Source organism: Strix aluco, chromosome 1 (assembly GCF_031877795.1).
Source record: "Strix aluco isolate bStrAlu1 chromosome 1, bStrAlu1.hap1, whole genome shotgun sequence".
In the NCBI taxonomy this organism is placed as follows: Eukaryota; Metazoa; Chordata; class Aves; order Strigiformes; family Strigidae; genus Strix; species Strix aluco.
In genome coordinates, this window is record NC_133931.1 from 73061641 (window position 1) to 73088874 (window position 27234).

General features: G+C 36.3%; 1 protein-coding gene across 7 annotated transcripts in view; it reads left to right on the forward strand.

Moving 5' to 3' along the window:
* GALNT1 (polypeptide N-acetylgalactosaminyltransferase 1) overlaps positions 1 to 25282 on the forward strand; it is a 91926-nt gene extending 66644 nt beyond the window's left edge. For 5 of the 7 annotated variants that reach the window (XM_074825038.1, XM_074825056.1, XM_074825028.1 and 2 more), the window contains 9 exons: positions 242 to 408; positions 6487 to 6694; positions 8282 to 8452; positions 9859 to 9976; positions 11306 to 11486; positions 18928 to 19067; positions 20199 to 20297; positions 21047 to 21181; positions 23632 to 25282. In XM_074825038.1, the coding sequence (XP_074681139.1) occupies positions 242 to 408; positions 6487 to 6694; positions 8282 to 8452; positions 9859 to 9976; positions 11306 to 11486; positions 18928 to 19067; positions 20199 to 20297; positions 21047 to 21181; positions 23632 to 23778 (1366 nt within the window). In that variant the 3' untranslated portion in view covers positions 23779 to 25282. Of the gene's footprint in view, positions 1 to 241; positions 409 to 1426; positions 1539 to 6486; positions 6695 to 8281; positions 8453 to 9858; positions 9977 to 11305; positions 11487 to 18927; positions 19068 to 20198; positions 20298 to 21046; positions 21182 to 23631 lie in introns of those variants that run through there. The other 2 variants (XM_074825087.1, XM_074825077.1) reach the window with 2 other exon arrangements.
* The last annotated feature ends 1952 nt before the right edge of the window (positions 25283 to 27234 follow it).

The following is a 27234-nucleotide window of genomic DNA, read 5'->3' on the forward strand; positions in this document are numbered from 1 at the left end:
AGAATTGGTTATTTAATTGAGGCTCTCCTTTATTAGTGGTAGGATGGAATACATAGATGTATACATAAGAGTGTTTTTTAGGTAAAAATATAAATCTGTGCACTGTTTGCTCCTTTGTCATACTTCATATATAGTTGATATATCATGAATGTTAGTATTGAGACTCAGAAATAAACCTCAAAATTGAAGTTCTAACTGAAGACTTGACCTTTACAAATATATGCCTTATTTTTGTTTATAGGTGTAAAACGAAGGTGTATGTAGACAACCTTCCCACAACAAGCGTTGTCATTGTTTTTCACAATGAGGCTTGGAGCACACTTCTACGAACTGTTCATAGCGTGATAAATCGGTCACCACGACACATGCTGGAAGAAATCGTCCTTGTTGATGATGCCAGTGAAAGAGGTAATGATAGTGTTGATGCCTTAGCTTGCTGCTCTTTTTACTTCAAAAATTGAGACTGACTTTCTATGAGCTCAGCTCTCTTCAGCAAAATACAGTAGCTGGGGCAGGGGGAGACAGAGTGAGCAATGCCCATTTTGAAATACAGGTGGGTCATTCTCCACTGAAAACTAGTGTAAATTTACCTGTGTATTTACTTTCCTGTTGACAGTATAAAGTATTTGCTAGTGGATTTATCCTATCACAGCTTTCATGTTTTGTGTTTAGAATTTTAACACATTGCTAAAGCTTGAGGACATTTCATACTTGAATCACCTCGTGAATAATAGCAAAGGTGACTCTGTTCCTCACACACATCCAAATTTACTATCACTACCACCATTAAGCTTGGCGTTTAGAGGGATTAATTTTAATTATTCAGTTCATGGGAAGTTGAAATTCACTTTCTGTGCTGTAAGAGATTCCACTTTTTAATAACTAGTGATACAAAATGAAACTTTTCAGGTGTAACGAAATTAATAGACAAAATTTGAAGCTGATTTTTTTCTTAAAATAACTTTATTTAGATTTTACTCTTTTCATATTTTTTGTAAATTACAATATAGTAGAAATAAGAATATTCTAGACAATACTTGTTATTTCATTTTGGTTAATAGTTAATATTTGGCTTGTTCCTTGCTTAATCTTCCTCAGTGGTATAGGTTATAAAGTATAACTTGAGGGATATTTTTTCTTGTGTTTGTAGATGGAGATAAGAGGATATTATGGTTTTTTACATCTAAAACATTTCTATATTTTTATATTGAATCTCCCTTTTTTCTATATTTCTACATGGAAAGTTTTTCACTAGAACTAATAGCTAGTAGGTCACTAGGAAAAAGTCTCGGCAGCCACCAGTTGTAGGCTGTTATCTGTATCAGCAGGAATTCCCATGCTTTAGTCATGGAAGGGTTTTACACCCAGCATGCTGACATCTCTGCCTGATGTTTCTGATTCCAGTGATGCAAAATCCATATTCTGCTGCTTATGGTAATTCCAACTTCAGAGTAAGATGGCTGACTGTTGTCCAAACAACAAGATCTGTCCAAACAAGATCTATGTATGAAGAGAGACACTGGATTTCAGATCATATGGTCTAAGTAGCATTATGACGCATGGATTACAATGGTTAACAAGGAGGTTTTACGTAGGAGTGGATTTTTGCACTTCATGTCTAATGTGGTAGAAAGTATAATGCATTTCTTCAGGTTGCATGTGTGTATGATGCTTAAGCATATTAACTGACCTATTCTAAACAGTGTAGGACTAGATTATAGCTGGTTGTGGAGCAGCTGAATAGACCAGATAAGAATCATATCAGCAAACTGTGCTCTGACCAACCTGTTTTCCTAGTGAAGCAGAGCTCATGCACTCAGGTTGTGTTTGCACCTGTAACGGTCTGTTCCTTTCCTCTCTCCAGCACCCTCGCTTGCTTTTGCTTTCTTACCTGATACTAACTTTAGCTGCTTCAGCCAATTTAGGTGCAATTTGGAAGAAGGGCCAGAGGCTTTAAATACAATTACACTCTGGCAGCAGAGGATGAATGCCCATGCAAAGGGCAAGGCTACCACATAAATGTGTTGCAGATCAGATGAGAGGTGTGATTAAATTCTACTTTTAGAAAGGCACAAGATCAAATTTAAACTCTTTTCAGTTGTGGGGAATTTGTAATTACACCCCTTAATTTCTTGTAGTTTTTCAACATTTATGTAAAAATTCCACATTCTTTTGGTTCTAATGCATGTGAAACTACTCACCTGTCTTGGAGTTGTTCCCAGGGAACAGTCATCTTTTTAATTGGGATGTTGATATTTGGATTCTGAGTGCCTATACTAGGTTATTGTACAGGTATGTGCTTCCTTAGTGAAACAGAGACAGTACACTTGGTTAATGGGCTTGTGTGCACTGGCTGGCTAGGAAAACAAAGTTTATTCCAAGTGTGCTCTGTTTCATTTGTCAAAACAGTCCTTGACACTAATTCAAATCAGTGCTAATGATTAATTGTGACAGGTCAGCTTTCAATATGACCTAGAAATAAAGAGCAAGCTAATATTAAAATAATGTAGACATAATATTACTTCAGTTTCTGTTTTAGAAAAAATCAATTTTAACATAGCAATAGCCATGTCCTCATGAAGTAGACTTATAGTTCAGTTAAAAAAGCATGTGGCTTTCTCTAGGTAACTTCTCTGTTTCTGGGTTTGGGTTAGGTAATAAAAGCAAAGGAACTTAATTCCAGACTGAAAGATACAGCATCTCAGAGGGTTTTTTGGTGTTGTTATTGAACCTGTTCCAATATTTAGTTTTGAAAACTGATCTTCATTTCGGATCACTCAGGCATCTTTTATTTGTAGTTATTTTCAACAATTACTGTAAGTTTTGTTTTGCTTTCCAAAAACTCGTTATGGTTCCAGCAAACATGCTTTTACATTAAACAAAACATAAGGGTGTGATGCCTGAAAATTTGAAGGGTTTAGCATATGCTACTTAAGTATTCTGTTTGAGTTGAACTAAACCAGCAGATTTTTCCAGAAAAAGAAAATGTTCAGCCTGAGTAATGTATTTTGAATTCTAGCATCAGAGTCAATTTAATTGGAATAAAGTAAGCATTCAGTCTGCCTGAAGCACACTTTGTACCTGCTAGTGTCATGCTCTTAGAAGAATGAATTTACATAATATCACACACTTATTTACACCAAAAAGAAACGCTTTGGAGAAATAAGATATATCTGTGACATTGCTCTCTAGGTACTGATCAGAATTGGATGTTTAGTTTCTAAATATTGATCTTTGGTAACTATTTTTAAAAAAAGTTAACAGGAGAAATCAGGATTAGTCAGTACTTAAAACTAGGTCAGCACTGAATGGCCAAGGTAGGCAGATTACATCAGGATAGAATACGTTCGCAGAAATTAGGTATACAAGTACAGATCAAAGCAATGTAACCAAAACTAAATTCCTGCCAATAACATCCTATAAGTATTCACACTTTTTAAAACTGTGTTTGCATGCTCATATGTGATAAATCTGTGTTTTATTGTAGTTTAATAAAATTGAAACTTAATTTTTCATTTATATTCATATAAATGTGATTCAGTGATAGAATTGGCAAGGTATTTTTCAACTTATGCACTCACTTGACTTGAACTGAATTTCTTTGTTTTTTTGGCTTTCTTAGTTCTGCTACTGCCACAGAAGATGTTCTTTGAACTGTCCATAGTCCTAGATAAAATTATGCACCCTTCTGACACAGAAAAAGTTTGAGACGAATATCCAGCAAAAAAGCATTAAATGAAGCTAAAGTTATATGTCTGAAAAGACATAAATTATTGTTTCCAAGTAGAAGTATCAGTGGGTTTTTGTTTGGGGGTTTTTTTGATTACCAAATCTCACTCTCTGAAGTATATGAGGGAATGCTAAAAAATTTACTCAGCTATCATCCTGGGTCACTCATAAACAATTGACTCTGTAATGCATAAAACTTTTCATCTGAGTGTTTAATATAGGATTTAGTATAAATATGACCGGTAGGTTTGTATAGAAAATCATCTCTACAGCTTGATTTCTTGTAGGCCAAAATGTATTGCATGCATTAAAAGACTTTTCAAATACTCTTTTTTAAAAGAAAAAAGTAAGTCTTGCCTTACAAGAAACTATTACCAGTTTCTGAATGGATGACTAGTCCAAAACTCTAGACTTGCTACTTGAACTAAGGGAGCAGTTTGTGAGGGATGTGTATTGCTCTAAGAGACGGTGCCCTAGAAGGAAAATACAAAATACTCTGCTTAGATTTGAGTGTTGGACCCTAACTGCTGGTAGCAGAAGAACACCAGAAATCTTGATGCCTGAGGTATTATCCATGCTTTTGTAGTGATGAGGCATCAAGTTTTACCTTTTTGCTTATTTTGCTGAAATTCTAGCAGTGTTTTTAAGGGCACAGTTACTGAATGTCTGGCACAGTGTTTTGTTTCTGGGAATACTCCCTTTTTTAAAAGTTTTGAACAAGGTGACAATTCATAAGAATAGATTTATAGATGTGGTTAAACATGGGAGAAGGACTGTTCTTAACCCTATTCCATCCACAGTGAAAACACTGCACACATCTGTGATTGTTTCTTAGAGAAAAAAAATTTTGAAAAGTACTTGAAATGTGAATGGAGATTTTAAATACTTTACAGAGAAAACGTAGGTAGGACTTAAGATTTTTATATGCAGTATGTTGACTATGACTTTCTGTAATGTAACTTCCTGTTTTATGCTAGTTCTTGACTTGCTGCAGCTGTATTAACTGAAATCTTTCTCTTTCTCTTTTCCTCCTGGCAGAGTTTTACCAATCTGTTAATGTAACTGTGCATTCAAGGGACAATGTCACAGCCCGTATTCATTGAACTTTAAGTGGTTAGAACTACTTCAAAAGCTTATTAATACTACACCTGAAATGTGCAGAGGAACATGCCGATTTGTGTGACTTGCTCATGAGATGGTTAGCATAGAGAGAAATCCTTCACTGTTTTATTCTCTTTGTGTATATCATGGAAGCCATATACATTAAAACTATAAACATTACCATGATACTAGTTCTTTTAAATTAGTGGCTTTGGAAAGCTAAACTGCAAAGAGATGAGATTATATTTGCTATAGACAGTCAGCCAAATGATCTCTGTTTGTGCTCAACCTCAAAAATCCTGCAAAATGTTCAGACATGTACACTTGGTTTGTACTAATAAACATTTATTCGAGTCTCTGTTAATATGCAAAATAAGAATTAACTTGCTTTGAGTTTCTCTGGAGACAAATACTTAAGGTCTGTCAACCTCTTAGGCTCCTTTAGCACAGTTCAGCTTTCAAGCTGTGTCAGAATTTATTTCTGTAGGTTTTAGTGACAGTCCAACAGTGCGCAGGAAAAAATGAAGAGGCAATTAGAACTCATTCATGTGGAGCAGTGGTAAGGAATGGTAATCACCCTCAGGTCAGCTCTGCCTCTTGAGATTTACAAAACAGTCACTAAGAGTTCAAGCCGTACTTTTTTTTTTTCCCCCTCCAGTGTCACACTTATTCTTGTATGAGGCACTTAGTATCTTATGCTAAATCCTACTATAGCTTTGCACTGTTGTAGTACAACTCCCATGTGCTTTGAGTGTATAATCTAATATATTGTGTTATAAGACTGTTTTGCCTTTTTTACAGATTTGAAATCTGCAAGTTATTGCAAAATCTGCTTCTGTGACTGTCAATTGCATTCTCCCTCAATTCTTTATTCTTCCTTTGGCATCATCCATCATAGTCTAATTTTTCGTGATGGCCAAAAAGTGTGCCTGGCAATGGGAAATTTGTTAATTTGGCAGCTCTTTGTAATGCAAGTAATTTTGAGCCTCTAGGCATATGGTAGTCAGTTAAGACTGTTCTATTTTGAATAATTTGTTCCTCAGCTAAGCTGAGGTTTTTTGCTATTACAGATATGCATTTATGTATAGCTGATTTTGTCTTTATTTTTGGTTTTAGGTATTATAGTGATAATATAATAGAAAAAATATTAGCCAGAAAAATCTAGGATAAGCATAATTGAAAAATGAATTTGATCATGTTTTAAACTGCTTGCAAAGAAATTATCTGTAAGTTACATTCCTGTAGGAAGTAATTAGTTATTTTCAGCTAGTCAGATAATTTTCTATATTTTATTGGTAGAGAAGTGTTATGTCCAAGAGCACTTATGCATATGTTTTTGACAGTAAGTCACATCTACTCCATAATAAAAACTTGCCGATTCCATCTGGTTTCTATGTAAGCATTCTACACTCTTCATTTTTGTGTTTTCTGTAATGAAGAAAAGAGGAGGGAGAACTTCCTGCTCTAGCAAGTGAAACACATGGAGATGTGGAAGGGCATATTGTGAAGTATAGAATACGCAGCAGCGGAAACTAGCTGAGAAAGTACAAAAAGGATAGAAAAGAAATGAGGAAATGTCTCTTAATTCAAGTCAAAAAAAAAAAAAAGCTGAACCATGTAACTGACCGTTTCCATGTTTTTGACCATTCTTTGCAGACTTCTTGAAAAGACCTCTGGAGAATTATGTGAAAAAATTAAAAGTACCTGTTCACGTGATTCGAATGGAACAGCGTTCTGGATTGATTAGAGCCAGATTAAAGGGCGCTGCTGCTTCTAAAGGCCAGGTCATCACCTTCTTAGATGCTCATTGTGAATGTACAGTAGGCTGGCTTGAACCTCTGCTGGCAAGAATCAAAGCTGACAGGTAATTATCCATCTGTTGGTCTATGTTGGTTTTTTTCAGTTATTAAGAAATGTTCCAGGTACTACAATATATAGCTTACAAGTAAATATCTACTTTCTGAAGGGCTGGATAAAGTCTCATTGGTGTAAGGATAAAAGGCTAATTCAGTACAACTTTTTAAAAGTTTGGTTTAAAGTGAAGCTTATATTAGGATGTGTGGGAATGTGCTAAATAGTAGGAGACCTGAGCATGAATGGAGTTGAGAAATCAGTGAAAGTTGAGGTCTTCCATCTGCAGCCTGGCCCATTCCTTCATGAATTTGGGAAGGTATTCTTGAAGAAGAAATAGAGCCCTGATCTCATGTAGCACCAACACTGTGAGCAAGAACTATCAGGTTTACCGTTTCCAGGTTCTCATTGTGATTCCTTTATTTTGTAATATGTTTGTATTGTGGAAATCTGTGTTGTGACTTGGTCTTCTGGGATGTGTTTTCTAAAGCTAGAATAGTTACTGGAATCATACTGATCTACACTGCAGTAACATAGCTTTATATTTCTATCATAAGTCAATATTCACAACACTTATATCCATGATACTGTGATGGAAATTGTGTTGAGGGGGAAAAAAACAAGTGAGAGAATGATGTGCTTTGTAAAATGTTCATACATCCGAGCAGTAACTCTGTAGTTGCACACTAGTCTGTTAGTAAACAGCGTATTAAATAGACTAGATATTAAGTATGGTGTTACAGATCTGTTTTGTCGATATGGTTACAGATAAAAATCACTTAAAATTTAACATTACAAAATACAGTATTATGTGATGAAAAAGCTACAAATAATATTCTTTGTTCAGCACTGCGCCAAGACATAATACTGATCTTTAAGTTATCATTAACACACTTTTTGTGAGACTACAATACATAAACTTACAATTTGTGCAAATGGCTCAACCAAAGTCCTTTAAATTTAGTTGCACCCCCTGAATCTTTTTACAGAGTTTTCTGTGAGAGGAAGCCTGCTTGAGGATGGTAACTTAAGTGTCTTTAAGATGATTAGAATTAGTTTATGTGAGTATATGTCTTAATAATGTCAGGACAGTGATCAAGGAGGCCACTTTCTGTTGACTTTGCAGTAATACTTTGTTAACAATGACTATCATTTCTTAGTCCTGAGGGCATATAAGGATACTTCCCCAGAGCTAATGACCAAGTTTTAATTTCAGAACATGCAAGTTATTTTGATCATTTAGCTAGAAATGAAAAACTCTTGTTTTCTATACAATCACTGTGTAGCACTGAGAAAGTTGTGATCAATTTTTCCATCTGCAGAAGGATGAATATTTATTACTGGTAATAATGCAAATACTATTTAAAAAAAGAGCCAGTAATGCCAAAACTATCCGAAAAACATATTTTCCTTTAGATTAATTAAATCTAATTAACAAGACAGAATTTGAATGTGTTTCATGGTAATAATCTGTTGAATACTGTTGTTAAGAGATAGCATTATGAAAATTCAAACTGTACATGTATTAAAACAATTTTTAAAAAAACAAAACACCTTTTTTGACACTTTAAATGGGTTTGATTCTTTCAATTTTTTCTAGGAGAACAGTAGTGTGTCCCATCATTGACGTAATTAGCGATGACACCTTTGAATATATGGCAGGTTCTGACATGACCTATGGTGGATTCAACTGGAAGTTGAATTTTCGTTGGTATCCTGTTCCTCAGAGAGAGATGGATCGACGGAAAGGAGATAGAACCCTTCCTGTTAGGTAATAAGAAATTATTAAATTGGTTAAAAAGTTCACCTGGTGTTTAGTCATATCCTTTCTAGGTTAATCTTGTAAGTACTTAATGAATTGTGTTGTAACATCATTTTTGTCTGGTTGAAGGAACAGCATAAAAGTTTTTGCATGGATTGGCTGTTGGTAACTTTTGATAGCAATGAAGGAAGCAATTAGCTTGTCACTTGAGAAATATTTTAAAGTTTTATGTCAATTGCCACCTTTTAACTCATTTTTATACCAATGCACAGGGTTTTATTGAACCTTATTTTTATCTTTTATTCTAACAAAGTAAACAATATTTTGAAAGATGCATCAATTTTTGGCATATTCATGTGTGTGCATACATATATAAATTTAATGTCTTCAAAGTGCATGGATGGGAGGTGAATTTATACTTGCATGTCATGTAGATGTTATGACAAAGGTAATTAGAGACAGATAATTTGTGTGTAATGTGTACTTTTTAACAGTTGCAAACTTACATTTTCTTGCCTTACTGTTCTGAAAGGTGGGCAATATTTACTTACCATAAAGTTGAGGATATGACCTTTACAGTTCTTTGTTTTTCATTTAAGAAATCTAGAGCTCTTCTCAGGATATGGCTAATGCCCTGCCGCCCCCCCCCCCCCCCCCCCCTTCCTTCTTAGGGGAAAAACGACACATAAATTTTTAGTTAGATTGTGACCTAGCTTATATTTTATGTGTCTTTCAGAAAAAGCCCAAAGTGTTTCAGGAAAATGACTAGTGATAGAAAATCATTTATGCTAAAAGTGTAAATGAGTTGTATACTTGAACTACAAAGTTGTATCGTCAGCCTAATTATAATTTATGTATTGTGTATTTGTTGACTAAAAAAATGGAAATTTGGGAGATGTTACTGAAGTTAGTAATGGAGAAACTACCATAGTTTTATTTTTTTCTACCAGTAAGGAATTTGTAAAGAAAATCTGGATGTAACTGACTGTACAATTTTCTTGTACAAAGCAATAATAGTGAAAGCAAGGAGGCCACTTCATGGCCTCCCATAATTTTTTCAAGAACAGTATAAATTTCCTGTAAGAAACTGGGTTTTTTGAGTTACCCATAGTGGAGGCAGAAGTCTTTCTCAGGAATGGCAGCAGCTTTCTAGGGGCTGTTTCTCCATCCAGACTCCAATTTGAAGTGAGAAAATAAGGAGAACTGTCACTAACTGGTTTCATCTCTAGAAAATTTTGAGCTAGCAAGTACAATCAATGGTAACTGAGTTTGGATGGAAGCCTGCTGAGAAGGAACATATTAGGAACTTGGGGAATAAAAAGCCATTTTGTCAGTGTAAGCATGAAATGTATTTAACTATATGTTTTCATAGTGACTGATGGTAATTTTTTGTGGTTTTTTTTTTTCTTCCTCAGGACACCTACAATGGCAGGAGGTCTTTTTTCAATAGACAGAGATTACTTTCAGGAAATTGGAACATATGATGCTGGAATGGATATCTGGGGTGGAGAAAACTTAGAAATTTCTTTCAGGGTAGGTAAAACTTTTCCCTTTTCAGTGTTTTGTTACTCAGGACAGTACATCTTGTGTACTGTAAATACAGATCTGCTGTCTGCATCAGTGTCGTCCACTGTTGCAGTTAGCACTTACTTCCTGTTAATTTCTTGCAATGGAGATATGCAAAGACTGTATCTGTCAGTGAAAAGTGCATGATGAATAGTTGGCAGAGCTTTGTGATTAAAAGATTGGAATAGTCATTCTGAAGAATGAGTGTGTGTGTGTGCTAAAAGGAATTCATTTAGAAAAGCTAATTGGGGAGCATAAGTTAAGGGTGATGTCATCAGTGCATGGTTTTGTGTGTCACTGAAATGTGAGCACCTCTGTTATAAACTCTCTCTTCTTGCTGTTTTCTAACTTAATGATTGCATGTGTTCATTTGGATGTGCACCTAACCAGTGGTGGTCTCACTTTTGTTCCTATCAAGTAGCACTATTTCCTTTTGTTTTACATACCAGCTCAGAGTATATAGGTGGATACTTCTGAAGTAGTTCAGCTTTCTGAATCTGCCACTTCTAGACATCCGAAATAGAATTGAAAATATTTCCAGAAACTTTGGTTGGGAATTGTATGGGTGGTTTTACATGGAGATTCTATTTTATAATGGAATTCTTTGGACAGATCACCACCTGTTACTTCCCAGTGATTCATGTGAGCCTTTTCCTTTCTGTGGTGGTTTAGTCCCTGTCGGGGTCTGAGACCATGTGGCCGCTGCCCCTCCCCCACAAAGGGAGTGAAATCCAAAGCCCCGAGGCTGAGATAAGGAGAGGTTTAATACAACAGTGCAACAGCAACACAACAAACAACAGCAATAGCAATAAGAATAACAGTAATAACAATGAACAGAGCAAAATATCTACCAATACAGCAGTGAGAAACGCAATGGCATAACACATGTGTTAACCAACCTGTCTGGCTTCGGTGCCAGGATGTGACATCCGCATGGTATCTGAATAATCCAGCTGGAGCTCCCCCCCAACTGCTGGGGAAACTTAACCCTATCCTGGCTAAACCAGGACACTTCCTTTGCTGTCAGCTTGCCCAGTTCTCTGAGGTAGTCTCTTGCTGATGCATTACTGCTGTGAGGCCTGATGTACTCTTTCTTACACTACCTTACTCAGGCTTGTGAATGTCTTTATCTGTTGAGCAGGAAACAGGCATACATTTCTCTTCCATGCAGTATGTATTTGTTCTAGACCTCAACTTAATGGTGTTCCTCCAACCTGAACAGAAGCACGCGATTAACATTTATAAACTTTTTTTTAACAACTTGAAGCTGTGCGGTAATTGTTCTATCACTTTCAGATCTGGCAGTGTGGTGGCACTTTGGAAATTGTAACTTGTTCACATGTTGGGCATGTGTTCAGAAAAGCAACACCATACACTTTTCCAGGAGGTACAGGGCAGATAATCAACAAAAATAACAGGCGGCTTGCAGAAGTCTGGATGGATGAATTCAAAAACTTTTTTTACATCATTTCCCCAGGTGAGCAGGTCTTTGGTTATGAGAAATACCTATTAAGAACTAAAATGTTATTACCACTGGGAAAGAACATGAGTATTTAAATAAAAATGTTATTGCTTTGAAGTCTGTAAGACAAAGCTCACGTAAGATGTACAAAGAGGAAGTCTTAATTGAAAAATAATTTTGTTAGCCAGAGATGTGCCCTGAAGTCTCTTTTTAACTTTTTTTTAAACATGCATATGATTTATGAATGAGCTTTCCTGTACAACAGAGTTAAAGCTCAGTGGAATGTTAAAGAGCTCAATCGTAGTGCTGAAAACTAGCCATCCAAATACATCTCATAATGTACTGGAGTTTGACCTGTGACTTCTGTGTGGCAGGCGTTCCAGGTTGAATTTAAATCACAAAAGTGATTTAAATGAAATCCTGTAGCAGGAGTGGCAAAAGTTAACATCTTTTGGCTTGGTAGAGTTTGTACTTCAATATCTAGAGCACAGGGGCAAGTTGCCAATATACTTGACTGTGATGATGTTTATTATGTTTCTTAAAATGGATGTTAACTAAACAAGAGGATATAAAATATGAGAGCAAATTTCCTATGAATTCAAACTTTCTGGGGAAAAAAAAAATCAGAAAAAGAAAGGAAGCCTGGGAAATACTGAATTTATTACTTGTCCCTAAAGGATTTTTTTTGTGTTGTCGCTGTCTTATCAAACAACAAACTTTGGGTAGCAACAGACATCCTTTCTAAATACATGAGATGTTAGAGACATTTGACTTTAAACACGAAGTGGTAGTTCTATATGCCATGTCTGCTTTTCCAAAGATGTATCTCTAACACTAGTATTACCTTATGACTTGCTTATTAAACCTTTTATATTGAAATATAAAAGCTGTAATATGAATCTGAACTATGTTAAATTTTAGATTACAGATTTTAAGAATACTTGTGAGAACAAGTGACTGCAGATTTATGGTGTTTTTTGTTTTAAGAGAATGCATTACTCAAGACTATAAGATATTTTTAATTAAGAAAAAGTAATTCTCGCTACTACTCAAAGCTTTTTAGGTGAAATCAGAATCTAACGGCTTATGGTTACTGCCCTGTGTTGTTATTAATAAAGCATTATGAATTCAAACATGACATGTACAGATATTCAGAAAAGTTCTATATAAATAGGTGCGATCAGTTTTGGTTAAGATTGCTTTTAAATCCATGTCAAGATAGGTTATTTTTATATTTAGGTGTTCCAGCTACTTAGTACATCTTAAAATCTAAGTCTAAAAAACAAATGTAAATTACTTAAGGCTCTGTTACTTTATATATAATCTCTATAGTCCTTCCATTTTATGTGGTAATCGTAAGCTACAAAAGGAATTATACTGCTTGAATTTTGTAGGCTTGTTATTTTAATAGGACTTTCATAGTTTTGCAGTATTGTGGAATATGAATGCATTCTCCTGTTAGAGAAAAGGAATGAAAGAATTTAATTTAAAATAGAATGCAGTAAAAATTTTGAAACGGTGAAAGTAACTTAAGTAGTTTTCAATAACTGCACTGTATATTTTCTTTCCTTTCAAAAGATGCATGTTTGCATAGTTGGTATGCTAATAGCCTGAATGATTGTTGGACAGGGACTTGTTTTTACCAAGCTCCTCTTCAAGCATTTGCACCAGCTGACTGGCAGATGATCTCATTTGTGTACCCATATCCGTACTGACACTGCACTGAATTTGGTACTAGAATTTACAAGTCTTTCAAGAATAGGATTATATAGTACCTGTATAAGTTGGGTTATTCTGAAATTGGTTTGTTGCCTGCAGCTGGGAAGGTAGTGGTTAGTACTGTGGGTCATTCTTAGCTATAATGTAATACCTATTGTTCAGAGAATGAACATATAAATATACTCATTGCTGCTCATGTCTCTCACCCCCAAATCCACATAAATTGTTAGAGCCAGTAGATATTAACTAGAAAGGATTACTATTTTGGGAAGTTCACAAACACCTTACTGTTCTTATTCTGGAGTCTCCAATCTTACCTGAGTGTTGCATATCCTGATTTTACCAGTTGACAGCAAATAACATCAGTATAAATTTTAGTAAGTCTTTCTGGCCCTCAGTTGTCTTGAACTCAGTCATTCTCTGCTACATTGGCTCATTTAGCCATACTCAGCTTTTCCAGGTATCCTTCTAATAGAAAAATTTAAATGTTTAGTTCTTGCAGAGTGGTAGTGTAGTGACCCTCTGGCAGACTACAGTATGCAGCCTCTGAAACTCTTTGCTAGTACAATGTGTACTTTCAATATTACTGTGACAGTGTCACATGTTCTTGCAAGGAGCGAGGTGAGGATTTTTAAGCTGATGCTGGTTTGCAAGTCTGCGTGCAGATGAGTGGGGAAAGCAAGCAATCCTCTGTGCACCCAGGTCTTCTCTCATTAGTTGACATGGATGAGAAAATCGGATTTTGAAGGAGGTAATATACTGACAGGCATCATTGAGCCTAGTTAACAAGAAATTTGTTTCCTCCTTTATATCCTTTCTTTTCTGCTCCCCTAAGACAGTGAATCACAGAGGGACTGGTCCAGGAAAGCAAACCTAAGATTCTCAGGTAGCTTTCCCACTTCATGTAATCTGTGTTGTCTGGAGGAAAAAAAAAAAAAAAGGCTTACTGCTTGAATGATAGGAACTCAAGAGACTTTTTACTATTGATGTAATGTAGTTAAATGAAAAGCTGCCCTCTTGAAAAGTAAGCCTGTAATCCTTTTTTCTCTAATAAGTACAGCCTAGTAGAAATTGTTACTTGTCTGTTTTAAGCTTTCATGCATTTTAAAAGCCATCTCTCTGCTTAGAAGTGGTTAGGTACAGATGGAGGTTGGGCAGGAAAGTGTTGCAGCAGCTGCTGCTCAGCCAAAATCAAGCCTATTTCATTGCATGCAACAGCTACTCTCCATGGCAGTAATGACACTAAACTGTAGTCTTTTCTCAGTAGCTGACAGTTTTCCTCATGGTCATGCATTACAGCAGGGTGCTGTTTCCCAGGGCATTTCCTCTTCAGCTTTCAGTAAACACATCCAGCACATGCAGGTGAATAGTTTGATTCCTGGCTCTGGTCGTTCTGTTCTGCAGACTCTACCACTTCCTTATTTCTAGTGCTGGGCTTTCATCACTTTCTCCAGTCTAAAATACTAGGACTGGATTGTCCAAGGTGAGGCTTCATGAGATGGCAATGTCAGACAACTTACTGTGAGGAAAGTGCCTTGCTTTTCATGGCAGGTGATGGGGATTCAATTGTGTATCTATGTCAGCTGATTTGACTTGCTGAACTTGTCAGGATCACTTGTCCTGTGGGCTGGTGCTCTACTGGTTAAATTAGAACCTGTGTCAGCACAGGATGTGCAGCAGGAATCTGAGGCTGAGCAAGGGGAAGTTGCCACTTTCCACCGCAGCAGCTGCAAAGCATTAGGCTGGCTTACCACAGCTACCTCCCCCTAACCTTCTCCTAACTACTAATTAATGATAAACTGACAGTTGTGGAATTTCTTGGTATCCTTAATCTAAAGGAGAAGCCTGGATACCTTCAGACTGTGTGGTTTCTCTGTGCTGTATGTGAGTCTGGGTTCCAGCTCCTAAGTGCTCCCCCTGTTCCTTGTCCAGCTGGTGAGCTGAAGGCATCCCCAAAAGAAGCTCCAATGAATGGGAGTAGAGCCTTGTCTACTGTATGGAAATTAATTTTATTGTTGACGACAAGTTTGCCCCAGAGGTATCTTCTATTGCTCTGGGGCTAAGCGGACAGGCAGAAGACCTGAAAAGGTAGAACTGCAGAATTACCTGAGCAAGAGCCATCTAGACAGACACATAGGTGTGTTTCCTGAAAACTGGATCAGTAGACCTAGTTTCTAGTCACTGTATGCACTTGTCTCCAGCCAAACATGGTAAGTCAAGGTTCAGTATGTACAGACTGGAAATGGGCAACATCTGGAAATGGGTTGATCGAGAGGACAGAGAAGGGACTGAGTCCACATCTTGCAATGTAGCTAAGCCTATGTTCAAAATACATACTGAGTGATTCCATGTGTTCTTGTTTTCAGCTAGTATGACCCTATTTAGCATTAATTGGGAATGCAAATAATATAGATATTCAAATCGGTTTTAAATGATTATTGCTATCGAGTTTCATGATACTAAATAAAACCAAGTTCTATGATTTTTAATAGAAGACTGGTTTTCGATGTCATACTGTGCTTTTGAAAATAATTGAGCAATTTGTAATCATGTTGAAAACATGCTTTTTTTCAAAGCAGTTTAGCATAAATATGTTGCCACACATTGAACTTGGCAAGCAAATCTTCAGCTCTTGAAATTTTGAGGATGGCAGAGCTTTTGCAACATGACTGATGGAAAGCTTAAATAGAAGGTGGCAAAAAAAATTAGACTGAAGGAGGAATATTCTACTGATAGACATCATTATATGTATGTTTTTGTAAAGGTATAAGGAATATATTACTAATAAGAGTAGTCTGATACTGCATACCAAACTTCTTCAAGAATAGTGACAGCACAAGCAAGTGCTGAGATGAATCTTAGATTAGTACAAAAGAACTGGTGATAGTGTGGTTGGATGATATGCTGTTAAGGTTTTTTGTCTTATCAATATTTATTTTTGAGTACATCTTTAAGCATATGAGTGGAAAAAAAACCCCACACAATTGTCCCCCAGCAAACAGCAAGCTGTGTGACAAATAGAATCATAAGGGAGGTCCAGGCTTTTAATGTAATTAGGGTTGGAGGGGGGAATATGTATATTGCATGGTCAAGTAAAGACAACAATAGCCAGTACTGTTAAATACTATTTCTGATTTTATTTTTTTAATGAACCAAACCCAAATATTTGAAAGAACAACTAGTGGACATGAGGATTGTCTTCCGTATGATGCATGTACCTGTAGAGTCTGTCATAATTGTCTCCTGGGAGGAAGATTTGATCTAATTCTTGTTTTGTGGTTTGGTGTTTTGTTTTGGTTTTTTAGCTGAGCCTTTAAAAGCAGGTATAAAAACACTGGAAGGTATATGTCACTGTTTGTGTATATAAATTTTACTGGTCTGTGGAGAAAATAATGATTTAGATATGTACTTTATTTTTTATATGCTTTATACTTCACAGTTTTCCTAGTTTGCTTCCATTTTTTTCCCCAAAAGAACTGTTATGCATAAGTAACTGCCGCTGCACTGTGTAGAGCAGTTGTATAGGAATACTCAAGCTAGTTTTGAGTGATATAGATAAGGTACCAGAAACCTAGGAGACAGAGTAATTCAGCCTTGTTAGAGGAGAGCCCTAAGGCAACTGTATGGGTTCTGCTATTCGGTCCATCTGCTAACCTTATGCTAACTGTAGTCTATGTGCCAGTATATGGCTTGGTGCAGACCTAACTTCAGGGACAACTTTTTAAAAATCTTTCAGACTAATAATGGCTAAATGAAATATAATACACACCTTTTATTTCATTATAATGGAAGGAAAATCAGCTGGCACATTTCCTTCTACATGGTGGCATTTAAAACTACTTTAAGAAACAGCACACTTGTATGCTATTAAGTATCAATTTGCATTTAATTCTTTATGGTTGTGACTTTAATTCTTACTGCCATTCAGTGATGTGACGAAGCCTTAACAGTGTTGTTTTCTGAAGGTCAGTGTAGGAAACTGATGAATGTTTTGAGTATTGTAAGGTGGTTGTGAGGATGGCATGGTAACTGTTTCATCCGTCAGCTGCTTTGTCATCACTGAAGAATGAAGAGCTCCATACCTAGCTGTGATTGATACAGCCTTTTTCGTCTTATTCCATCATCTTTTGAGAGAGTACTTCTTTTGGTATAAAGCAAATATTTGCTTTGGTGAAGATAGAGCAGTGTTTTGGGGATTTTTTTGTCTTGTGTTCTTTGGTTTTGGGATTTCTTTTTGACTGGAAAGGCCAGACTGAAGTCTTCTGGGATTTTATTCTAAGAGATTTTTAAATTTTATTCACACTATTCAAAATTTCAGTTAAAAGCAAGCTTTCCTTTGCTTTCATTCCCTTACTAGTATAGTTTTCCGGCATCTTTGTTAAAAAAATCTTTAGTTTTTTGGTGGTTTTTTTTTAAAAAGAAAAAAAAAGCCTGGCTAGCATTTTTTCTTTCTGGGATATTGAAATTACTAATGATTTTATTGATATTTACAAACATTTAGCTGAAATTATGCACTTATCTGTTGAGTAGAAATACACCATCTGCTGGCAGGTCGATTTAATAACACAGTATGCCAATTTAGAAATGTCTCAAACTCAGTTTCAGAAGGTCAACAATTTTAGAGGTAGTTCACAGTCCTCTGGAGGGATTTCTGAAAAATGTATGCAGCTGGAGGTCTGTAGTGTGGTGGCCAGTTGAGCCATATTTGTGGTCTGTGAGGGGAATTTAAATTGCTAGGCCTTGGTTTTGTTCTTTTTTGGGTTGGGTTTTTGGTTTGGATTTTTTTTGTAGTGCATTACATTTGGCCTGTGTGGTATGGAGAGTAGTGTGGAAAATAAAAAAAGAACATGATGCCTGAAAAGTAGGAATTATTCTACTCTTAATTAATATTATTGGAATATTAATGACAATAGTGCTTAATTCTGATGAGGCAAATGTATCTACTGATCATGCTCACCTTCCTCAAGCCATCTGCAGATGGGACTTGCACAAATAAATTTTCAGAAGAAATTAAAGCAACCATAAAGGAGTAGAAAGATACAGGAAGAATGAACACTTTGATAAATGAGGAGAAAGGAGAAGAAAGGCAAGCAACATACCACAAAAAATGATAACAGTCCTAATGGTGAACATACTTCCTGCAAATGCTGCAGTTATATTGAACAAATACTGAATTATTAAAGGATTAGTTCCCTGTATGAAGGCTGCTTTCTGACTGTTTCTTTGTGCAGTTAGATGATGAAGGGTCCAGCAGGTGGTACCTGGTTTACAGAATTAAATTAAAATGGAATTCTCCTTGCTTCACAGAAGGAGACTGCTACGTTATACTGCATAGATATGCACCCCAGTTGTCATTGGGGACAGAATGGCATTAGTGACTATAACGGTTTCAACCTTTCTCCTCTGATAACTTAGTAAGCAGCTGCATTCAATTTGTTCCACAAACCACAGGTAAGAAATTGTCATATGTAGCACAGAGGTAGTGATTCCATCTTTTGTATAATTATCTGGAAAAAGAGTGACAGGTAGCGACTGATGTGTACTCTCTGAGAATATAAACAGCATAATGCTATATTTGAAAAAAAAAAAAAAGTAAAACACTTGTTGTGTAGAGATGACTCTCTAAAGAGAAAGTCTTTCATGCAAGCAGTGTATTATACTGGTGATTTTTGTATTAAATAGAATTATATAATGTTTATTAGCAGCCACTGAAATAAAGCTTTCTTTGTTTCTACAGGAGTTACTAAAGTTGATTATGGGGACATATCATCACGACTGGGACTAAGACGCAAGCTCCAGTGCAAGCCTTTCTCCTGGTACCTGGAGAATGTTTATCCTGATTCCCAAATTCCACGCCATTACTTTTCTCTGGGAGAGGTAAGATTTTTATCCTACATATTTATCTACCCTATGTAAAGTACATTGCACAGTAAGTTGTTTGTGTTCTGAATTGAATAGTGCAAACAAGTTACCTCCAGCAAAGCTTAAGTATCTTGCACCCGTGTTCATGTCACCTGTAAAATGATACCTCTAGTTTCTCAGTGGGGCAGAAAACTGAACTTGGGTATACAGTATTGTAATTTGAATGTTTTCCCTTCCTTACTACAGTACTAGATGTCACACAGAATGGCTTTAGAAATATTCCTTCAGAAATTTATAGTTGTAGAGAATGTTATGCAGAAAGTTATCCATGTGTAGAGTAGGAACATAGTTTTGCTTAATAAACTAGACCAGGTCAGGCAAGGGCTTTGCCTAAAAATTGCTCTGAACTTCACACCCAGAACCCTTGTTAGTGACCAGCAAATTCCAGTGATTTGTAAGCCTTGCTGGGCATTTCTCTGTTTTTTTTTCTTTAAAGTTTCTTAAGTGACTGTAGAGGTAGTACAGATTATGATGTCCTAAATAAGTAGGCACCTACTCTCCCCTACAAGTTATTTTAAGCCAAATGTTGAGCCTGTTGTCAGGGTGATTTTTGTACTGTTTGTTTCTAAAAGAAATGCTTTTAACAAAATGGAGCAGGCATTCATGCTGCTGCATGACTATCGGAGACTTGATATTCATGCATGCTTACTATATAGTAATACAGGGATTAAGGCTTCAACTCAAGAAGGGAGGAAATTGAACCCGGTCACCTGTGATTTCAAAGGGAATTAAACCCACCATGCCTAGGAGAGTGCTTTTAGTCTTCTGAAGGTTTTGGGTTGGATACTCAATCGCATCCATTGTGTTGTAGCTTGAGTCTGAGCAAAGAGTCCGCACGATGGAAAGATTCACCAAAAGAAAGCAAAGAAACAAACATGGTTCTGTAATCTGGTAGCTTGAACATTTGCTCAGGATTTTGAGTCTCAGACCCCAATGTCTCATTGTAGTATGGTTCCTATATTTCACACTTAATTCACATAACCTCTAATGTATAGCAGAGAGAACTGGTGCTGGTGTGGTTTGATATGGAGCTAGTTCTTTTCTAAAAATAACAACTTTTGGTGATGTGCTCTTTTTCACTCCCAGATAAGAAATGTGGAGACGAATCAATGTCTGGATAACATGGCAAGAAAAGAAAATGAGAAAGTTGGAATCTTTAACTGCCATGGAATGGGTGGCAATCAGGTGACAATTTTTTAGGAAAATTAATGTATTGAATTATTTGGAACACTACTTCTCATCAGGACAATTCTTCAATTTTTTCAGAAGTTATCTTTAAAATATACTTAAGTTGTAAGGTTTAGGAAACCCTCATTGAAGAAGAGGCCTGTAAGAGGAAATGCATGAGAAGATTTGTTGGTGGTTTGTCATTCGTGGGTTTTTGAGGCCTGATTGCAATTGGTTTTAGATCAACTTTCAAGTCAAAGCTGAGAGGAAGGGAGGAGGAGACTGTACTATAAGCTAGGCTTCATCTCCTGTAGTTCTCTAGAACTGTCTCCTGGTTAGACCTCCTGATTGCATCATTGCTTAAAAAAACACGCCGGTACCTGAAAAGCTGTATTTAACGTACATTTTTCTGGGTGTCGGTTTTGGAATCTTTTACATCTGTTTTTTTGTTCTACTTTGTTAATAATTCTTGATTAATTGTTTTCCAATATACAGAGATTACCTGTTGTTTGGTATCCTCCTGTTTTTATGCAGGAAGCAGTCTGCAATTCAAAAACAATGTCAATTTTGACTGAAGAGCTTGTTCATACATTGTTTATATTTATTCCCTAAAAAAAAAAAATAATCTTGCTTTACATGCTGAAGGGGAAAGAAAAAAATGTTTAGTGGGTATTAATGAAGTAATGCACAAACGTTCCCTTTTCCTCTGCCCCAGGAATCTTTTAGTTGAACTTTTTTTCAGTTCTTTTCATTCTTTTTCTGTCTAGGTTTTCTCATATACTGCCAACAAAGAAATTCGAACAGATGATTTGTGTTTAGATGTATCCAAACTTAATGGCCCAGTAACGATGCTCAAGTGCCACCATCTAAAAGGAAATCAGCTTTGGGAATATGATCCAGTGGTAAGTCTTCTAATGACTTGTGACATTAAAATGAGACAACTTGGGTTTTTCCGTGAGCCTACAGAGCAACATATTCCGGTGTGGGACCACTATTTGACAATCAAACCAGGATACAAAGTCAGGATTATGTTTCCTCTGTTATTAATTCATGGTGTGGTCACTCAGTGGGCATCTGTATTGATTTAATTACCTGGTGACTTTTGGGTGAGCTTTTAGAAGAGTATTTTCAATGTGCTTTTGGATCCTCTGGAGAAAGATAGTCTGCTAGTGTCGTGTTTTGTTACAATGAGATCAACAATGGAAAAGTATTCCAGGTATCTACTGGACCAGTAAAAGACACTGCTAGCAATCTTGTAACAAATTCAGCACCTGGTGTCTTATCTTGCACAAGTTTAACAGGAAATACTTTTCTAACTAAAAAATCAGCATCCCAAAATTGTAAGGAAGATTTTAAATTTCTAATTGTGGTATGTTTAAGGTAGAGATGCTTAAAACAGCTTTATTTTAATCATTCTCTTTCCTGTATGTAGTGTTCAAATTTATTTTGAAGTTCATATGTTGAACTGCCAGATCTAGAAATCGTTGACTGTTGATTCATTCATCATTAATTAGATTTGCAAGCTCTAAAAACAATTTTGTGATTGGGTAGTGCAGTCAAGAATTCTGACTTATGTCATGGCTAGTTAGAAAAAAATAGTTCTCAAGCTTGTTAATTTAAAATCAATTATTGTGAAAGAGTTGCGAAATAACTTGTGGAAGAAGAATCTTGCCATTATAATCATGATGACTATTTATAAAGAGAACATATATAGCTACTAAAAAGTCATTTCACTAATTTAAAAAAGGGGGGGATATTTCTAGCTAAATAGACTTGCTATCGATTTTAATAGTTGAGGTATTAACAAAACCTACAGTCTTTAAGACTAAAAGGAAATATGTATTATGATTCTTTGATTAGAATGGCAGTTAATGTGGAAGATAGTGGATCTGTACTAGCATTTCTACACATTGCGAACAACTTCCGATAGGAGACTGAAGGAAGCTGTTGAAGGCTTTCAGGATTAAATGTTAATTGAAATGATTCAATTTGAGTCTTGGGAATCATTCATTCTTGTTTTTAATGTAGTTGGTTTACCTGACTTAGGTAAATAAGGTATGTAATACTACTACATGCAGTGATTCACCAAACAGCAAGTGCTTTTTATTTTGTTTCTACCTTATCAATGGTAAAAACATTGCATCTTTAGACACCTAATTGCAATGGTTTGTCTTGCAATGATTGCTACAGACTGTAAAACAGACTTCCCCTCTGTCTATCCTCAGCCATAAATTTGGTTGTATGTGTTTTTTCTCTTTATTCTGTCAGTGGAAAATCTAGGTATAACCTTCAGTACTTTACAGAAAGCTGGCTAATAAAGCACAAAAATAAGTTAGAAAATACTTAGCAAGAACTCCTGCCCACATAGTTGGGTGATTTTTCCGTAGTTTTTTTTTCCTTCTGTCTCTGTTCAGGAGGCATGTAAGAAGCCCCTTTCCCTTAATGTCTACCAGGAAGTAAAAGAAAGGAGGGGAGGGGAAAAAAAAAAACCCAACTTTGTGTTAGTTATTTTTCTACTTAAGTCTGTTTCAACTCCCCTCCTCATTCTCCAGCTGCTGTATGAATGCAGGAGATTGATGTGCTCAGGTTTTTGGTGCTTGTGCACTAAGGCCTGCCTGTTCTGCCACTTTACAGACAGTCCTGTGTCCTCATTGTGCTGCTGAGTAAGAGAAGAAATACTGATAGCAATGCCTGTCAGTACCATAGACAAGTTGATGAGTATCCATAGTACAGTGGCAGGAAATGCAATTTCTGAAGATCTCTTCTCCATGAGGATAGTGCCGAGGTAGACAGAGTGGTGTATGGAAGATTGCATAAGTAAGATTAGTAGGTATTGGAAAAGATATATACATATGTGAATTGGTACACTTTTTTTTTTTAAAAAAGAACATAATTTTTAAAAAGAACATAGAGCCAGAAGAACATAGCGTAAGGTCAGTTTTGTGTCCCCAACTGAGAAAAAAAAATGTACTTTTGAATACATATTTAATGTAGTCATTCTGATCTGATCAAAACTACTCTTGTAAGTAATAATTGAAGTGATGTATCTTACCAAACTATAATTTCTAACTCCTCAAAGATCCCTAGCTGTATAGTCCTATTTAAGGAATGGTGGCTATTGCTTGATAAAGAACAGAATTTAAAAGTTCAGACTGTTCTGTTTTTCATGAAGCGATGTTAGTATCTACAACATCAAATAGCATATTTAAGTGTTCTTTAGGATTGGGATCTGGAGTCAGTAACCAGTTCCTACTTACCTATGAAAGAATGTTTAATGGCCACTAAAAACGTTTTGGTTAGCTTATGACTGGTGATTTTTGTAAAACTAATTTCTTCTTATTTTGTCTTCAAGAAATTAACCCTGTTGCATGTGAACAGTAACCAGTGCCTGGACAAAGCCACCGAAGAGGACAGCCAGGTACCCAGCATCAGAGACTGCAACGGCAGCCGCTCCCAGCAGTGGTTGCTTCGCAATGTCACCCTTCCAGAAATATTCTGAGAGGTTCTAAAGAAAAGCAAGGATTGACTGGGCTACCTCGGCTGATACTTTGGCTACACTGTTTGTTAAGTAGCAACAGAAGAAACTTCTGCTCAGCAGAATCCACAGTTCATCAGCTGTTAGAGCTCCTGCAGCTTCTTAGTAGCTGTGAACAAGCCTTCCTGTATAAGGATGTGAAACTACCACACATACTAGTGAAACTGCGCCCACTGATGTTTACAAGATTGAAAGAGTTTCTTCCAGCAAATAATTTAGGGAACATTTGGACAGTGGAAACATAATCAGTGAAATAGTCTCTCTGAAGAGCTGCATATCGTTGTAGTTTGCTTGCACATCAGTAACCTCTGCTGAAAGTGCTGTTGTAATGAAGAAAGTTCCAAGAATTGTTTTTTTTCCTGGCTAGCAGTGGTAATCAGACTACTAAATATAGATCCACAAATAAATGAAAGAGGGAGCTGGAAACCAGATTCAGTAACATGAAATAAGAATTCTGTGGTTTAAAAACAAAAAGTAAACAGGGTTTAATGGAAACTAAATCAGAACTATGAAAAGTACAATTTGTTATAGTGAAGTATCAAATTTATATGTAGATTTTATACCTTAGTGGGGGAAAATAACCAAGTCAAAAGGCAATTGTTTCTCTTTTTCAATTGTGTGATAGTCCATAAATACTATTTTTTTTTCTGGTGAGTTTAAAATTATTTTGGGCGCAAACAAAATGAGCATAAGAATAAACTTAGCTCTTGAATGTCAGATCAACTTTTTTCATTTTTTCTATTTTAATTTCTTGGCTGTTGGAATTGTATCTTTCTATTACTGTCTGAAAACTGGAGGTTAACATACTGTCTAACTTCTTTTTTTTGTCCAGACCTGCCGTTTCAGTTTATACTTGGGTCAGTCAGCTCATGGACTTTCATGGCCAAACAAAAGATTTGAAATTAAGTTAACTTGATGGAATATGCTTAGCGCCCAAGACTCATACTACTGTACTACGGTTTTGTTTTCATAGCAATAAATCTTTTGTTCCTTGTTTGATTTCAGTCATCAGAAAGACAGAAGAAAAGATACATGATTTGGGTAGCAGGAGATTGGCAAAACTGAAGGTTTTCTGGAATCCTTTTTCACTTCATATTCAGATGTGTGCTTCATTGTCAAGTGCATATTTAGATTAGACTCTGAATTGTAATGTTGATCTGCTGCTTTTTTCTAATAAAACCTAAAGAAAAATAGCTAAATTGGCATGGTTTTTAAAGTTAACATAGCCAAAAGCAGTATGACTATGTCATTACATTGGTCTGCATTTTTTGACTGAATTGCTTTGTTTTGTTTAAGAAAAATCTGTGTGGGCTGATCTTGAAAATGAGCCACAGAATGCTCAGAGTATACATTGAATTTTCTTTTGGAAAGAAAAATGAGATTTGCTTAATGGAGAGGATATTTTTATGATAAATGTCATTGTTTGGCCAACTGTCCTGTAAAGCAAATTAAACCTAGACTCATGCAACAGTTGTGTGGAATTATATTTGGCTGTTATGGCCATTTTAGATTTGTTATTCCAAGTTGCTTTAGTCAGTGTTATCTCCATTATTTCTGCAGCAGTACAGAAGTGTTTTCATACACAAAGCAGGGCAAATGTTAAAAAATCGCAGTATTATGTTGCTGCTTTAAAAATATACATAGGATGAGATGATGTGGGATTAATATCAGATAAAACATCTAAATACCTAGCTGTCTTTCACTGACCCCTCTTTTTGGATAGCCCTGCAAATGAGGTCAGAGTGGGTTTATGAAAGTAATGGTATGGTACACTTAACAGAAAGATATTGAAGTGTGTGCCAAGATGACTGAAAAAAACCTCTAGTGGTTATGTGAGAAGACTTACTCATTTGGTACAGTTGGTGAAGGGGATGGGATGGGTGACAGTGTCATCATTTGTAATTGATGCATTTTCTTGCTCCTTAGATACTCTGTGGTCCCTCTTGCTTTTATACTGTTTCTGAAGTACAGTTTGTGGTTGCCTGATACTGCATATTAGCCACCAAAATACCGTTTTCGGTTTTCTGCTGTGTACCAGTGAGTGATGGTTTGGGTCATGTTTTGGATTTTATTTTAGTTTATCGTAGCAAACTAGCAGTTTTCAGGGAGGGGTGGGGTGGTGGTGTTTAAGAATGAGGTTATGTATTAGTTCGGAAACAATTTCCCAAACTCAAAATACATTTTGAGCAGAGAGGCTCTAAATCAGAGGTGGATAACCTTTTGTGGAATGAAAAGCAGGAGCATCAGAAGTGCAGTGTAAAAGTCCTGTAAGTTTTCAAAATTTCTTAATGTGGTGTTTCAGTTTTCATAAGTATATGGCACATCATTGAACACACAAACAAATACATTTTCACTTTATATTTTTAACTCTTATGATTAGCACTGTGATATCTTGTTAACAAAACTTAAGTGCCATGACTTGTAACGTAACTAAACCTGTAGGCAGGCCTCAGTGTTACTATCACTTTATCCTTGTTAATTCAAGAAGTCATTTTATATGTTGGTCACATAAAACTGCAGTAAAAATCATTGCACAACTAAAAATGCACGTATCAAGTTGTCAGCTTCAGAAAGCTGAAGCAGCAGTCTGATTTCCAGCTGATACCTTACCAGTCCTTACCTGCTGAATACAGAAGGGGAAGCAGCAGACTGGAGAGAGGCTGCAGCCCCTAGGTGTTTGGCCCTTAGCACAGCCAGTCCCGTGGTGGGGTAACTGGTGCTGGTTGACTGGCAGTGGGCTGTGCTTAGCTTGTCCATCTCGCCACAGCACGAGCTCAGCAGCTGTACTATGTTGGTGGACAACACAGGGCTTCTACAAAGATTCCCCATCCATCTGGGAACATGCATTTCAAATACTTTGTTGTATTAAGCACCTTTCAAACATGGCCACAGAATAGCTTCCCCCACACAGTTTTCCTCTAGATTCTCTTACCACAAATGTGGTGGCTGTTGTCAGAGCTCCCTGCTGAAAGTGAGCTTCCTTAGTGACTCTGTTCAGCTGTAGTTTCTCAGTGGTGGTCCTCCACTTACAGGCGTAGTATTTCTATGTCCCTGCTTTGAATAGGAATATTAGTTGATTCTATCCTTTCGGAGTTACAGGTACACTTAATTCCTTTCCGTGTAATCTGTCTTCTCATACTGAACTCTTCAGATGGAATTTTTAAAACCTCCATAGCTATTTTTCTTTAACTTGTTCTGAAAAAAAAGGCATTGTGTTTTTTCTTACTGTGTAGCATACCTGTGTTATTAGGCATATGAATAATTTCTAGTAGAAATCCTATTCTGTTCTCCAGTGCCTCTGCATTTATGGCTGCTTTGTTCAGATCAGATGTAGGAGGGTGGGGGGGAAAAAAAAAAAGACTGCTGCTGTCTTATTTGACATTGATAGCAGATACATGCAGGGTAAGTGGAAAAAAAAAA